The sequence below is a fragment of the Zingiber officinale genome, chromosome 1B (assembly GCF_018446385.1).
Source record: "Zingiber officinale cultivar Zhangliang chromosome 1B, Zo_v1.1, whole genome shotgun sequence".
Lineage (NCBI taxonomy): Eukaryota > Viridiplantae > Streptophyta > Magnoliopsida > Zingiberales > Zingiberaceae > Zingiber > Zingiber officinale.
The window spans coordinates 686,644-703,813 of record NC_055986.1 but is presented as its reverse complement, the minus strand read 5'-3'; the positions used below and the strand labels follow the sequence as shown (position 1 = coordinate 703,813).

The window sequence follows — 17,170 nt, the reverse complement described above, 5'->3', positions numbered from 1 at the left end:
CTCCGGTCTGACCATGACCAGCTCGGATATATTTTCTTTTATAAAACATAACAAATTGAAATATTTTTAAAAGGAAGTTATCAAAATTTAAAAAAAAACATAATTAGCAAAACACACAGTTCCATTACTAATAGTAGTAATAAGTTCAAGAGCTACACATCAAATTACATGAACTGAACGAAAATAAAAATAGGAAGGAAAGAAAAGAACACGACAGCTACAAGAAAAAACGAAGGAGAATAAATTTACAACAAGTCTTGATACAAGTCATCTTCCATCAGCCGACGTAAACGAGTCTGCAAAGCCTGGTGGTCTCGTCGGAATGCTGGTGTGGGTGTTGTCCAAGCTCGCAAGGAAAGAGGTCGTGGCTCCGTTCAAATAACTGCGATCCTCAAACGCCTGCCATTTTTTCAGTGCCTGAGGGAGTGTCATGTCGAGGTCGATACTGTAGCATTCCTCCGAGTCGGGATCAGAAGGCTTCCAAAGCTCCGCGAGCGAAGAGAGGACGTTGACTGCATGGCCCATGTCTGGCCTCTGGTGAGGCTCTCTGGCGCAGCAGTGACCAGCAAGCTCAGCGACCGTGCTGACGCTGGATGAGGTCTCCTCGTCGAGGTCAATTGACTGATCGATGGCCTTGGGGAATGCATCCTTGTTGAGCAGCATCCTCCGGAACCATGTCACCAAGTGCATGCTCTCCTCTGGCTGTGTCTCGTCGAGAGCCTTCCTGCCGGTGATCATCTCCATCAGAATTACTCCGAAACTAAATACATCCACCTTTGTGGTCACCCGCCCTGTAACTGCAATAGATGCATGCAGAAGAATCCATAGCATCACAATTTTTCTTTAGCAATGATAGCAGAGGAATGAAAAGATTATGAGAATGTGGAAGCTCAGTGACCTATAGAATTACAAGGTTTTCAAAAAATGGAACTAATCACATTTGTTAGGAACATGAATCTAGTCAAATGAATTTGACAAATTTTGACAGATAGAAGCTAAAAAGAAAACCTGAGGACAGCAATCTAATTAACAATGTGATTTGCAGTACAACACTAGCTTGAACCATAGGTTCTCTCTACACTGATAATAAACTCGGCATGTGTAACAAAAATGTGAATGTGAATGTTAACATGGTACAATTATGCCATAAAAAAAGGTGAATGTGATTGTCATTCATTTCAGGTGGAAAGATCTTGTGTTGGTAGCAGGTGTGATGGAGTCAATGATAAAGACCCTCAACCTAATTCAAGTCCTAGAAGAGCATATTTAGTCACTTAAATTTCATTTCTATGTAGCGGGGAAGGTAATATAAGAACCATATAAAACATGATGCAACTAACAAATTATTGATTGTAACAGTGGAGCTAGATCACCTGCATACTCTGGTGCTAGATAACCAAAAGTCCCTGCCAATCTTGTCTCTACAAAGCAGCCTTTGCCCTCCGGTGCAAGTCGAACAAGGCCAAAGTCAGCAACCTTGGCCTTCATATCATCCCCAAGGAGAATATTTGACGGCTTTAGATCCCTGTGGATGAAGCTCTGCTGTGCTAAACTGTGTAAATATTCAACACCCCGTGCCACATCTAATGCAATGCCTAACCTCTTCTTCCATTCCATGGGTTTCAACCCTTCTTCCTTCCAGTCAAAAAGATGCCGGCTTAGTGTCCCTTGTGGCATGTATTCATAGACCAAAAGCCTCTCATTGCCATCCAAGCAATATCCGAGCAGGGAAACCAAATTCCGATGCCTGACCTTTGTGAGAACTGCAATTTCTGATTGGAATTCATTCAGGCCTTTTGTCCCCACTGCACCTGCCTCCATCCTCTTGACTGCGATCTTTGTTCCATCATGCAACTCACCCTTGTACACCGTTCCAAATCCCCCACGACCGAGAACATTATCCTCGCTGAAATTGTTGGTCACATTCCTAAGGACTTGGATGGAGATCACCATGTTTCCAGACTCAACAACATGGACGTCGCTAGGGCCACTGCTCGTCCGGCTAATGGTCTCACTTGCAGCTGTGCCTCCATTTACACTGGATCCTGCAACCGTGATCTTGATCATGTCTGGATCAGATCCCGAATGCCGTGGGTGTATCACAGTTGTGTTAGGGCTCTGAACCCTACCTAAATTTTGTTGCTTTCTCTTGTAGTAGCAGACACCCAACAGCCCAAAGATACCAATTCCCAGCACCACAGCTATCAATGAAACAGCAATTACACCTCCTTGAACATGGGAAGATTTCCTGCTTCTTTGGCTATTTGAATCATCTGATCCATCTGAACTAGAATTGCTGCCATCTCCGGCAGAGGCCAAGCCAGAACCAGGGGAACCACCGATCACATTCTTCCCTATATTTTGGTTTCCAGCAGTATTTACCAAGACATTCTTGCCAAAGATCGGGACTTGTCCCCATAACGAGTTGTTTGACACATCCAATTCCTTCAAAGATGACAACTTTGCAAGCGTATCTGGAATTGTCCCGGTGAGATTATTGTTAGACAAGAATAATTTCTGCAAAGAGGTGATCGATCCAAACGCTGGCGAGATTGTCCCATTGAGCCCCATTCTTTGGAAGCTGATCACAGTAATGTTGCCATGGACGTCGCAGCTAATCCCCAACCATCCGCAGGGGTCGTTTCCATTCCAGTTCTGAGAGAACCGAGCGGGGTATCCAAATCCATTGGCAATGGAGAGTAAGGAATTGACGCGGGGATCGCAATCACCTGGAGTGGGAAGGCAAAAGTTCTCACCTTTGGGATCCACATCCACTTCCTTGACGGAGGGCGGGAACTCTGGCACCGGCCCCTGGAGGAGGTTGTTGGTGAGGGTTATTTTGGTAAGCGCCGGAAGATGGGTCAAGGATTTGGGGACGACGCCGGTGAGTTGGTTGTCGCGGAGTTGAAGGTCGCGGAGTGCGGTGAGCTGGGAAAAGTCAGGCAACGGCCCAGAGAAGTAGTTGGAGTGAAGCCAGAGTACCTCGAGGGCGGTCATGTTCTCGACGAAGGCAATGTCGCCCGAAAGGCGGGCGTTTCCCTTTTGGTTGTTGAGCCAGAGGGAGCGGATCGGGGCGGTAGCAAAGGCGACGGGGACAGGGCCAGACAACTGGTTGAAAGCGAGGCCGAGGTGGTCGAGGTCGGGGAAGGCGGTGGCAAAGAAGGCTGGGAGGGATCCGGAGACGCCGGCAGAATTGGCGGAGAAATTGACGAGGGGGGCGGCGTCGCGGAGCGAGTCGGGGACGGGCCAGGGCGCGAGGGGGTTTTCGTCTAGGAAAGCGGACTGCAGCGAGGAGAGGCCGGCGAAGAAGGAGGCAGGGATGGACGAGAAATTGTTGCCGTGGAGGAGGAGGACCTGGAGGGAGGAAAGGCCTGCGAGGGAAGGGAGGGGGCCGGCGATGCGGTTGTCCTGGAGCTCGAGGCGTACGAGGGCGGTGAGGTTCTGAATGGCGGGGGAGAGGAAGCCGGAGAGGCCGCGGTTTCCAGCCTGGATAGCGGCGACGCGGCCGTCGTCGGAGCAGGAGACGCCCCGCCAAGAGGAACAAGGGTCGGCGGAGCCGGACCAGGGGATGGAAGGGGAGCGGTCGGCGCCGAGGGCAACGGAGATGGCGCGCATAGCCACCAGGTCACCAGGGTCAGTCTCGATGGCGGAGGCGGAGAGGAGGAGGAGCGCCGCCGCCAGCAGCAGCAGCAGCAGGGAGTGGCGAAGGAAAAAGGTGGCCATCGCTTAGTTTGGAAGAGGAAAGAGAAGTCCAGAAGTGAAGAAGCTGATGGGTAGTAAACGCGTTTATAAAATGGAGACTGAAAAAGTTAGGCACATGGGTAACTCGGCTCGCCCATGTTCGCCTCCCGACAGGCAACACTTATTAGAGACATATTATTTCTGCAGCTTTGTAAAAGGCCAATTTTGGGTAAACAAGGCCAATAATTTGGTGTACCATGTGCCGGCGAATACAGGGAAGAGGAGGAAGGTATGCATGAGGGGCCGAGACAGGTGGTAGACAGCGTCTCGTCGCTGGAGTCGGACGCTGCTGACACCTGACAACCATCTTTCTCCCTCCGTCGGATTCTCAAAAGCTGACGATGCAGATTGAATCGATAAAAAAGAGAGAGCGTCCGATGGGAAAGATCGATCAGATTGAATTATTCAGTGAAGTAAGCTTTGGTTCAAAGTCGAAGCAACAGGTTGGGTTCACTCGGTTGCTTCACCGCATGAGCATATCAGCTGTTGCCAACTGTTTCTCGTGGCTTCGAGCATTCAAAGCGAGAGAGGACATGCAATGCAACGTGCATTTATGTTGCTCAGTGGACAAGTTCATTAATTCGTTATGTACCTGAAGAAGACATGCTGTTTTTTCAATCTGATACTTCTCTATCCTCCAACAACTCGACCAAATGTATATTGTGGCTATTATTGAAGCCTGATTGCTTAACTGCTGGCTGCTGTAATTGCTCGCGTATATGCTGCATTTATGAAACTAGCAATCACAGTTACCTACCAAACCCTGTCAGTGTTGCATCATCGATCCATGCTTTTGTTTCAATGAAATCGAAGGTGGGTTGCGGACAAACACTGACAGAAGCCTGATTTTGCACGCACAACTGTTCCTCAGGGTGAGCAGCTTTCTAATAAATGTGTGATCTTCCCCTCTGTAGAAAATGGCAGCTTGAATTAATGCATCGCTATCAATTTGGTGAGCTAACATTAATGCAAGATCAATCACGTACGGACACGAATTTCATACAGCCCTGTTGAAATTGGTAAGTATTTTGGTAGAGCTCTTGAGGAGAAATAGATAATTTTTCTTGATACTTAAACTTTTGATTACAAAGCCTTTATATAGACTTGAAAGAAACTTAGGGGGCAAGTAACCTAGCAACTTAGGGGGCAAGTAACCTTAGAAACTTAGGGGGCAAGTAACCTTAGTGATGAGTAAACTTAAGTGATAACACATTAACTTTAACACTCCCCCTTAATGTGTTGTCGGATTCCAAGTTTGGCTCGGAGCTGTTGAAATCTTTCTCTCGGAAGTGCTTTTGTGAAGATGTCAGATAATTGCTCCTCAGATCGACAGAACTCAAGTTGAATTTCTTTATCTTCAATTGCCTGTCGAATGAAATGATGCTTGAGTGCTATATGTCGAGTTCGGTTGTGGTGAACTGGGTTCTTAGCCATAGCGATTGCAGATTTGTTGTCGCAGTGTAGCACGGTTCCTTCAATCTGATGGTGACCGAGATCAGCCAAGATTTTTCGAAGCCAAATTGCTTGTGAAGTGGCTACTGATGCTGAGATGTACTCGGCTTCCGCAGACGATTGTGCAACACTTTGTTGTTTCTTGGATACCCATGAGAATATTGCTGAACCAAAGGAAAAACAGTACCCCGAAGTACTTTTCATGTCATCTAAGGATCCACCAAGATCACTGTCACAATATCCGACAAGATTAAGTGCGTGATTCTTCTGAAAGCTTAGACCGAGGTCAGTTGTCCCTTGAACATATCGTAAGACCCGCTTTGCTGCACCGAGATGAAAATGGCTCGGACTCTGCATAAATCTTGAAAGTAGACTTGCAGCATACATGAGATCAGGTCTAGTTGCTGTGAGATATAACAAATTACCAATGAGGCTACGGTAATAAGTGACATCCGCTGCTTTTCCTCCATCTTCCTTTTTCAATTTCTCCCCCATAATGAGTGGTGTAGAGACAGGATTGCATCCCAGCATGTTGAATTTCTTCAGAATCTTTTCTGCATATATCTTTTGGCAGATAAAGATTGTCTCTTCTTCTTGGTAGATCTCCATGCCCAAGAAATGTCGAAGTAGACCCATATCGCTCATTTCATACTTTTGAGCCATGTCATCTTTGAACTCTTCGATCATCTTCTCGTTGCTTCCAGTGAAAATTAGGTCATCAACATAAAGAGTGACTATAAGAACATCATTACCTTGCTGCTTGACATACAAAGTTGGTTCACTCTTGCTCTTTTCGAATTTTGTTCGGTTGAAATAGTTGTCGATCTCACTGTACCAAGCGCGAGGAGATTGTTTAAGTCCATATAGCGCTTTCTTAAGTTTGTAGACTTTCTCTTCTTTTCCTTTGAGGATGAAACCCTGAGGTTGATCTACATACACTTCTTCCTTCAATTCACCATTGAGAAATGCTGACTTGACATCAAGCTGATAAAGTTTCCACCCTTTGCTGGCGGCGAATGCAATTATAGCTCGGATTGTGTCTAGCCGAGCTACTGGGGCAAACGTCTCCCCGTAGTCAATTCCAGGCTGTTGAGAATATCCTTTGGCCACAAGTCTTGCTTTGTGTTTTTGAATGGATCCGTCTGGGTTGTGCTTTACTTTGTAGATCCATTTAACACCTATAACTTCTTTGTCTCTTGGTTTATCGACGAGCTGCCATGTCTGATTTTTTTCAATTACACGAACTTCCTCCTCCATCGCTTTTTTCCATGGTTCTTCTTTGATTGCTTCAGCAAAGTTCTCAGGCTCAATTGAGCAATAATTGCATGTAGCATATATATCGCTCAATGATCTGTACCTTTTTGGAGTTGCGCTTGGGGATGAGGAGTTTGATGAAGTTGGATCAGTTGAGCTTTCTTCGTTGGGTTGAGATGAGCTTGAATCTGGTGTGCTTGGCTCAATTTCATCTTCTTTGTCTGTACTGATCAGAATGTCTTTCTTTTCAACTTTGTTTTCTTCCCAATTCCATAAAGCATTTTCATCAACTTGAACATCTCGGCTAATAATAACTTGACCCAGCTGTATGTTAAATAGTCTATAACCTTTGCTCATGGTGCTGTAGCCGACAAAAATACATCTTTCGCTAGATTCGTCAAGTTTGCTTCGTTTCTGTTTTGGAATTTGAGAATAGCAAATGCTTCCGAATACCTTGAGATGGTTCACCGATGGTCTTCTACCACTCCATGCTTCAAACGGAGTCTTGTTTGGTATGGCTGTGGTTGGGCATCGATTAGATAAATAAACGGCTGTGTAGACTGCTTCAACCAGAAGATTTTGGGTAAACCTTTCTCGTGCATCATTGATTTTGCCATTTCAACGATTGTCTGGTTTTTCCTCTCGGTAACACCATTTTGTTGAGGGGTGTACCTTACCGTTAGTTGCCTTTCTACTCCTTCATCTTCACAAAAATTGTGAAATTCTTTAGAAGTGTATTCTTTGCCTCTGTCACTTCTTAAGGTTTTGATGAAGCATCCACTCTGTTTTTCGACGAGACTCTTAAACTTCTTGAATATCATGAATACTTCGGACTTCTGCCTCATGAAATAGACCCAAGTCATACGAGTGTGATCGTCGATGAAAAGAATGAAATACCTATTCTGAGCATGAGAAAGGGTGTCCATCGGCCCGCAGACGTCGGTGTGGATAAGTTCCAACTTTTCTTTAGCTCTCCATGATACTCCTTTTGGGAAAGGTAATCGATGTTGCTTTCCAAACGCGCATCCTTCGCATACATGTTGCTTTCCTTCTATGTGAGGAAGTCCTTGCACCATACTCTTGCCAGATAACTCTTTGAGGCTTTGTAAATTGAGATGACCGAGTCGTCGATGCCATAAGGTTGATGTCAGGTAGTCCGAGGTAGAAGCTTGATGAGCTTTTAGGTCGGCATAATTGATGTTGAGAGCGAAGCTTCGATTGACCATTTTGATCTTTGTGAACACCTTTGACTTATCTCTCCTGTCAAATATAACACATTCATTGTTATCGAAGCAGAGCTTGTACCCATTTTCCACCAATTGTCCGAGGCTGAGTAAATTTTGACTCAAGCTCGGCACACACAAGACATTGTTGATGCAACTCGGTCCTTCCTTCGTCTCGATGGCGATTTTCCCAAGTCCTTTTGACTTTGTTTGCTCTCCGTTTCCAAACTGAACAGGAGCATTGATGCTAATGTCGAGTTCAGAGAAAATTTCTGAGATCGGCGTCATATGGTTGCTACATCCGCTGTCCAGCAACCATTTTCCTTGCTCCTTGTTGGTGGTCGTGCGACATACATAGAATGTTCCATGTGTCTCCTCAGCTGTTTGATTTTCTCCAACCTGATTTGCCTGATAAGTGTTCCTATTTCGGCAATCTTTGGCGAGGTGACCAAATCGATTGCATATTTTGCATCTCGATTGACCTTTGAACCAACAGTCCTTCTCGGAGTGATTTGGCTTATTGCAATTGCTGCAATTCGATGAGTTGTCTTTTCCTTTTCCTTTTGAGATACGTCCACCTCGTCCTCTTGATTTCCATCCAAATCGTGATTGGCCTTCTCGTTCGTTGTTACCAATTTTGAGCTTTGATTGGAATGCACCCTCTATTGGCTTCTCAGAATGTCTGGACAATCTTTGCTCGAACGATTTTAGGGACGCCATCACTTCTTGAACGGTGAGTGTTGTTAGGTCCTTTGTTTCTTCAATGACGGCAATAATGGGATCATATTTCTCAGGAAGACAGATGAGAATTTTGCGTACCAGCCTTTGATCTGTAATATCTTCACCATGAGATTTCATTATATTGACCAGATCAAAGATTCTGGTTGAGAATTCCATGAGTGTTTCTTTCTCCTGCATCTTGGCATTTTCGAAATCCTTGAGTAGTGATTGGAGCTTAATCGCTCTTACTTTCACATCTCCTTGAAATTCGCTCTGCAAGATCTCCCACGCATCTTTAGCCGTGTTGGCTCGCATGATTCTGGGAAATATAGCCTTAGTGACTGCTCTTTGAAGGATTGAGAGAGCACTTGCGTCGGCTTGTCGAGACTTCTCTAATTTCTTCAGACCGGCCTCATTGAGGGCAGTGGCTTCCTCGGGCTCTTGTACTCCATTCTCCACAATCTCCCATTGGTTAAGAGATCGAAAGATGGTCTTCATCTTCACGTACCAGAAATCATAGTCTTCGCCATTAAACTCTGGAATGAGATGGTTGATGTTTGTTAAACTCGAGCTGGCCATGGATTTGGATTGGTAGAACCTGGACGCTCTGATACCAACTGTTGAAATTGGTAAGTATTTTGGTAGAGCTCTTGAGGAGAAATAGATAGTTTTTCTTGATACTTAAACTTTTGATTACAAAGCCTTTATATAGACTTGAAAGAAACTTAGGGGGCAAGTAACCTAGCAACTTAGGGGGCAAGTAACCTTAGAAACTTAGGGGGCAAGTAACCTTAGTGATGAGTAAACTTAAGTGATAACACATTAACTTTAACAAGCCCTTTCATTGATGATCTTATATACTTAGCAAATAGCAATTCTAAAGCTTTACTGGGATAGATTCTAAAATTTTCATTGTATTATGTTTAAAACTACAGTGTATAAACGCATGATAAAATATACTGATACGATGATAAAGAGAGGTCATCAAACAACGGTAAAAGGGGGAAAGGTTTGTTAATGTAGAAGTCAAGATCAAAGGCCCTAGTCGACAGATCGGACCAAGTAAGCGGGAGCCTTGGTCGGCCGGGAAAAGATGCAGAACGGTCACCCTCCGATAATAGCAACTAGAGTTGAGTGGAAAGCGGCAATCCATGACAAATCAGTCCTCACCAACTAAGCAACAGGACCGGTCGGACAAAGTCAATCGTGAACTGTTAGGAAGAGAGCAAGAGACAAGCCAACATCTCAGAACAACATGATCGAACGGGGATAGCCAGTCTGAGTAGAGTCTGGTCGGCCAATAGTTGAGCCCACCTATATCTCTTCTTGTACTCTTATGAAAGTTTGTACCGCTGGCAACAGAAGATATCCAGTATGTAAATTATACTTTAAAAGCTTCTAGCTATCACATTAGAGATTTGTATGTCTAGATAAGGAAGGGTGTCAGGGACCAGTTCGGATCCTCTGTCCCCGTGTCTCCTTGCCGATCGGACGTACCAGATTAAATCTCAAGAATACCTTGCACATCACGAGGATACTGCATACATCTTAAGAATGTCATGATGCCTTGAGATGTAATATGATCCGTCCGATCGACAAGGGGGCACGGGAAATTTCAGGACAAAGGATCCGAACTAGTCAGGGACACCATTTAACTTATCTTTTCTTAAGACACTTTGGAAAACGCCTCTACACTTTGAGATGCGTGCACAGACACTACAGTATACACTATAAAAGGGGTTCTTATCTACAGGTGAAGGTATGCGCAATTTCATTATTTCACACGCTCTATCTACAGTTTCTACTACTCTTCATTTGATAGGATCATTAACTTGAATGTCCGAGGGTCAACGTCAGAAATTCCTTTGACACTAATATTCTTTGCCCTATAGAACCATATAGAGTCTTCGCCCCATCAAAAAATATATATATATATATATATATATATATATATATATATATACTATGTCCGTATATACCAACATATATACTACAGTTTGATATATTCATATAATATTTTTAACTCTAAAACCCAAACTATATATCTGTGATATATAGTATTGAAAAAAAGGTATCCTGAAAGCTTGATATTGCACGAGAAAATCGGTTTCTCTTGGCATTGACACAGTAGCACTGTAAGCATCAAGTTGCTTCCAATTCCTCCAAGCTGAACTCAACTTGAATAAAATGTTCCGAAGCTTTAGATCTCACTCTCGATCAAATTTTACTTACGTGTCTAGCTCGTTAAGCTATTGAAAAATGGGATCCAACTACTGAGCCATCAAAACTAAAATCTTCATCATCGAGCCTGAATTTAAGTGGGATTTTTAAAAGAAGAACAAATTAATCAAGGTAATTATAGCGTGGACTGAAGAAAGTGATCCAGGACACTTGCTTGTCCTCTGAAACTGAAGTGACTCTTTCTGAAACGTATGTGGAAAGTAAATTCTAAAGGTAAGGTACGATGCTCGTAAACTTTCAACTGTAATTCTCGAATTCTAATAAGAAAAAATACTTTGTTTATTCACTATTATCAATTCTTAATTTCTTATGAATACAATTCTTACTTTGGGCATCTTTAACAATTTGTAAACTTCATTTTTTAATAGTAGACTCCCATTCTTTCCTTTCAAAAGTGTCCAGATCAGAGATGAGACTACTCTTGATGTGAGCACCTTTAATTTACCACTTCTCGTAATTTTTCGATCAACGCAATGTCACCGCTAATTGACTTGATGTTGTAGACACGACAAGGGTCACGTGGCAGGCCAGGACTTTATCAACGCAAAGTCAGTTTGGCTCGAGGCTGTACTCGAGTCGGGTTAGCTAACTCATGACCGAATTCAAGTCAGGTCAGTTGACTCATGGCCGAGCTCAATTCGTGTTAGCTCAGGTCACGTCCAAGTTAAGTCCCACCAATCATACCTAGGACCAAACTCAGATCAAACCGCTCTCAATCTCAGATGCGACACTAGTTATAGAAGGGTGTGACTTACTATTTTCTTTCACAAACTCTCCTTCATTATTTAAGAGGGGGTTTTGCCAACATACTATTCGGTCGTAATGATTGTAAATAAAGATTCACATTAAGAATACATGATCACTAACTTATAAGAAAAAATATTTCTATTGACATAAGATATTTTGGATGGAATCAAAAAAATAAAATTATAAGGGCTTAGGCTTAAAGTAGACAATATCATACTATTATCGAGATATCTAAATTATTTTAGTCCTATAATTGATATTAGAGCTTTTTTTGATTTTATAGATCAATCCTAACCTCCCTTCTAACTTTGATATGATATGCGGCGTGGGGCCCCAAGAGATAATATTGAGTCAAAGTTACGGTGAGGTGGCTGTTGACACGACCCCCCTCTGCAAGCGCAAGACCCCTAGCATATAGCGATCGATCTAAGAGTTGGTCAGACTTTTCAGGACTTAGCTCCTCACTCCTCCTTGGCTCATCTCTTAGTATAAACCCGACCAGACCCAATGTCGGTCGGATCTATTTGACCCAACTCCCCACACTTCTACAAGACTTTTAGCATATGATCGGTTGGTCTAAAGTACCGGTCGGACAACTCTCAGCATAAAATCAGGTTAGACCCAGCACTGGTAGGGCACCCAAAGCTTAGTTCCTTACTCCTTAAAGGCAAGTATCGCAGTATATAGCCGATAGGCTAAAGATTCGGTTGGACCTATGGGGCTAAGCTCCCCACTTCTCATATGTCAGTCTCTCATCATATGACCAATCAGTTAAACGGCCGGTTTGATTGCCTCCGAGGGATAACATTATCAGAGAATCACAATAATGTATCAAAGAATAATAACTATTTGTCAGGGAATATTTTACTACCATAACATATGCATGCAATAGAACTTTCCTATGGGGGTGGTCATACTGTTGGTGCAATATTCCCTAAGTCAAGGTTGACCTGGTTGACTAAGCTTGAGAAGGTTCAAGCTTGAGTCTTGATGTCTGGGTTTCGATGTTTGACAATACATAGAGACTGACAATACATGGAGAATGCAAGTGCATCGTTCATTTGGGAAGATTGTTGGTACAATTATCCTCTGGTCAAGGTTGACCAGTTAGATGTAAAGAACAGTCAGGTAGGTCAAGACTGACTATATACTTGACTGGGAAGTCTTGGTGAATGAAGTCATGTGAAAGACCTAGTGAGTGAAGCTAGGCAGAAGGAAAATCCTGGTAAGTGAAGTCAGGTGAAAAACCTAGTGAGTGAAGCTAGGCAGAGGAGAAGTTCTGGTGAGTGAAGCCAGGCAGTTGGGAAATCCTGGTGAGTGAAGCCAGGTGAAAACCTAGTGAGTGAAGTTAGGCAGAAGGAAAATTGTCACGCCCCGGAGGAGTCCATGTCCGAAGAAATTTCGACAGTATCTCCCCTGTACGGCGGACAATCTGAAGCATTACTACATCACCATATACCTCAGCCACATGCGGCTGGAATAGATAACAATATAGAAATAACACAAACACACAATTAATATACACAGCCTACCTGGCTAGACATAAATGAATAAAAACAACCACACAGTTAACAACAACCCACACGACTGGAAACATGCACAGCGGAAGACACAAAATAATACGAACGTAAAACTAACAATGGCACTAACAAAAATTACCTACAACCACCAGACTAGACTCCAAAATCCATATCGAAGCATACAATAAATACTAAGTTCACAAAACCAAAACATAAATTTCGTTAGCAACCAAAACCAGAAAAAAAAGCTATCCTCGAGTGTGTCGTGGGACTGGCAGCTGGGACTCTCCAAGCATCCATGAATCATCTACTGCTACCTGGCGAAAGAAAATCATTTTTACGGGGTGGTGAGTATTGGAACTCAGCGGGTAAGGAAAGAGATAGTGCATGAACATAACATATAACTAGAAAGTGAGCCAAGAGTATACAGTCTCAGACAGAAATAGCAGATACTACAATAGAACCAAAATAAACACTCGTACCTGAAACCATATCCTAGGCTAGGTATAGTAGGACAGAACTGGTACTAATCTGCTACAGTACTACTCATAACTACAGAAACGACGAGCAAGGTATATACAAGCAATAACAGCGTATGTAAACAACAGCAGTAAATAGCAATAGCAGCATATATAAACAACAGCAGCCCAAAGCAAAAATAATAATCAACAGCGTATGCACGGATGGTCACTCCCGCCCACCTCTCCGCACCATGACCCCTGTATGGTCGAGAGGCCGGGTCAGTGACAGACTGTACACCACTCCAGCTACCACTCACACGAATGGCCGAGGGGACAGTTGCATAGTAACTAACTAGCTACCTCTGCGACGGGGTCCCTGCTGCTCATACTCCAGCTACCACTCACACAAATGGCCGAGTGTGGCATGACAGGACAAGCGGCATCAACTCCAGCTACCACTCTCTCGAGTGGCCGAGGATGCGGCATGCATGCAATGACATGATGCGAACAATGCAACAGTCATCATATATATATAAACAGAAACAGGTATGCTACATGAAGCCAGCATGCTCAACATAATATATAAATAAATAACAGTCAAAGCATACAAACATGGTATCTAGTATCTCCTACTGATCATGGATGACAAAAGAGACTGTATGGATATAAAAACGAGTAACTCAAAGATTTTGAGTGGAAGTATCAAGCATAGAAAAAATTATGAGTGGAGTCAAGGTAAGGCAGTTCTTATCCAAAAATAACTCATGCACCAAGTTCAAAGGACTAAAGAGACAAAGCAAGAAATACCCGCCTTAATTGTAGACTGAGTTAAACAATCTCCACGTCGAAGTGTTCGTCTCGAATTACAGTCCTGTAAATTACATGATGTACAATTTAGCTAATTTCATAAACACCAACTAGCTAAACCCAAACCCAACTTAATTAGGAAATACCCTAATCGAAACGATTATTAATTAGTCTTAATTAATAATCTACCTCAATTGATCCTAATTTCTTCCATAGTCAATCTAATACTTGATCAAACTCATATCATTAACAATGAAATCCGAAAACTCCAATTATCTTCCCTAAGAATCCAGAAATAGTATATCAACTACTCAGAGCAGAAAAAATAGAAATTAGATCAACTACCTAAAGCAGTAAACAGAAATTGCATTAACCTATGGACAATTAACTAATCATGGCAATTCAAACCAAATCCATGAATTCTATCCAGAACAATTTGAAATCCATTTCAAGACAGGAACACATCAAGCCTAAATCCCTTCACCTCACAACGAAACTTACTTCCCGTGAGACTTTTGCAAAACTACCAAATCTAAACCAGCCAACTATCCAATATAAAAGAACCCACGTAAAATCCTCGCAAGACCATACAAATTCACGCCACCACCTCAGTCATCTACAGAAGTGGACCAACAACCCTCAAAGAATCAGGACAAGATCACATTGAAAACCAAATCACACCACAATTTATCAAAGAAACGGCACATCATCGAATCGAACCTACACATCCCCAAATTCGTTCAACGTCTTCAAAGCAACCAGGAAGCAGTAAAGAGATTAACAATCAAAGCATAAACCTCAACAAACTATCCAAACTTTTCAAAACTAAGGGAAGGAACAAAACACCAACCAGCCCAACCGAATCCTTCAAACCCCATTTGGAAATGAAGCGAAAACCTTGCACGGATACAAAAATCAACACCCAAACGTCACTGCTAGCCTGCCCATCCATACCTATCTATGAAGGTACTAATTATCGGATCAGTTAGGGCATACCTCCATGTGAGGAAGAGGGGTCGGCTGCCTGTGATGGATCAGGAGGAAGGGGCAGCAATGGCCGGCTGGATCAAGGCCTCAGGCGACAACCAACACTACCAAATACCAGTGTCTCCCGGTCGGAGCACATGATGGCCGACGTTAGGGCACAAGAAGGGCGGCGCTGTGGTGCTCGCGTGCGGTGAGGCCGCGGCTGTGACTCGAGAGAGGAGAGGCCGGCGGTTGTGGCTCGCTCGCGTGAGGTGACCGGGGCTCGTCGTGACCGGCAGTGGTGTGACGTCTCGAGTGCTGGCGTGAGGAGGAGAGGCCGACGGCGTGGTGAGGAAGATCGTGAGAGGGAGAGGGAAGAAGGGGTCGGCGGTGTCGCGGGGGTGAAGGCTCGGTGAGAAGTTTGGCGCCGTGTGGGAAGCTAGGGCACGGAAGGGTTTTTAAAGAAAAAGAAAAAGGAAATATTTAAAGAAATTAAACATTTCCTCGTTTAAATACGGTAGCTCAAACAGGCTTTGTCCTGATCTAATAATTTATCCTCTTAACCTACATCATACAAGCACAAAAAAAAATTCTCAGAAAATTTCTAAAAATTTCCAAAAATTCCGTTAAGGCTATTAGCCTATTAAACCTTATTATTTAATTATTATCTGGTTCGGTATTTTACATTCTCCCCCACTAATAAAAATTTGGTCCCCAAATTTACTACTCAACTTAGGAATCCTCATCTAGAGGTAACTAAGCAGCATACCTATATACTACTCTATCATAGTATCATGAATAAATCCCCAACCGTAAAGGATGACACTGTGGGTATGAGCTTACCCTGCTTCCGCTACTCCCACACTGCTACCTAGCCAGTTGTGAGTAAAATACTTACATCTGAAATCCATAATGCACACTATCAATAGATCCCCTATCATCTATAGTGTGGCAAGGGACAACCCCCGGTGCTAAACATATGGTTCAAAGGAGCCATTCAGGAAATAGAGTACCCTTCTAACAGAATACAATAACCAAATTTAAATTCTTTATTGGTAGAACTTCTAATCATAACCTTCATCACAAAAGATAGATTTTGTTGGAGCATGCTTTAGATAAATATAAAATCCTTAAGCTACTATACGCATAGACATAAGATCCAAGATTGGAACAGCTTAAACATAAATAAATTCCCTCTCAAATAGCTTTGATACTGTGCTAAGATTAAGGTAAAATTATTCTTTGTTGGATCCCTAGGTAGCCCTTTTTGCCTTTATATATTAGAGCCCCTAATTACATATTTACACATAACTCCATTGCATTTCCCAACAGAACCTAGGAGTAAGTTCATCTCCCTCAAGATAATCTATTGTGGGCTACAAATTTGTATTCGTTGAGAAATGTCCATCCACTAGAACCTTCAATTGCCTAAAAGACTTAATGAGAGGCCTCAAAGGAAATTTAGACTTTACACAAAATAAATTCTAGGGTCAATTGCTAAGTGTTAAGTAGACCACAAATTTTCTAACCGAAGTTGAAAACTCCTAGCAATACTTTTCATCCTTTAAAGGCCATAAAAGTCTGTTTCTTAATTCCAAGTTTCAATCAATAGAGCATTTACAGATTTACTTACCAGAGACATCTCTGCTCCTATAAGTCATCTTCTATGACTTTTATCCAATGTTATCACCCTTTTCTAGCATCAACTACAAGACTTGAGGAATTTAATACCTAGTTATACTTGATCCCCTAGCAGCTCGGTCAAGTATTGCCAAATTGGAACATTCGGGAAAAGTCACACAAGATAAATCTCAACATTCAATATATGTGGATCAATGATCCACCTAACTACAATCTACATGCTCCAGCTATAATATAGTAAATTAGATTCCCAGCCTCAACCCAATTCCAGCATCATGTTCAACAACTAAATGTTTTAATTCTAGATGCAAGGTCTAACAGTAAACTAACTACCAAGAATTTGAAAGACATAATAACACAAGAGATATACCTTATTTCATATGCTCGGAGATATCCT

The 17,170-nt window shown here is 42.8% G+C and overlaps 1 protein-coding gene across 1 annotated transcript; it reads right to left on the bottom strand.

Annotated features, from left to right (window-relative positions):
• Positions 1-103: 103 nt before the first annotated feature.
• Positions 104-3,776, bottom strand: LOC122045869 (receptor protein kinase TMK1-like). The gene is made up of 2 exons (XM_042606275.1): positions 1,374-3,776; positions 104-797 (listed from the first exon to the last, which is right to left on the bottom strand). Exons 1-2 carry the CDS (start codon positions 3,721-3,723, stop codon positions 268-270), a joined length of 2,880 nt encoding a protein of 959 aa, XP_042462209.1. The 5' UTR covers positions 3,724-3,776; the 3' UTR covers positions 104-267.
• Positions 3,777-17,170: the final 13,394 nt, after the last annotated feature.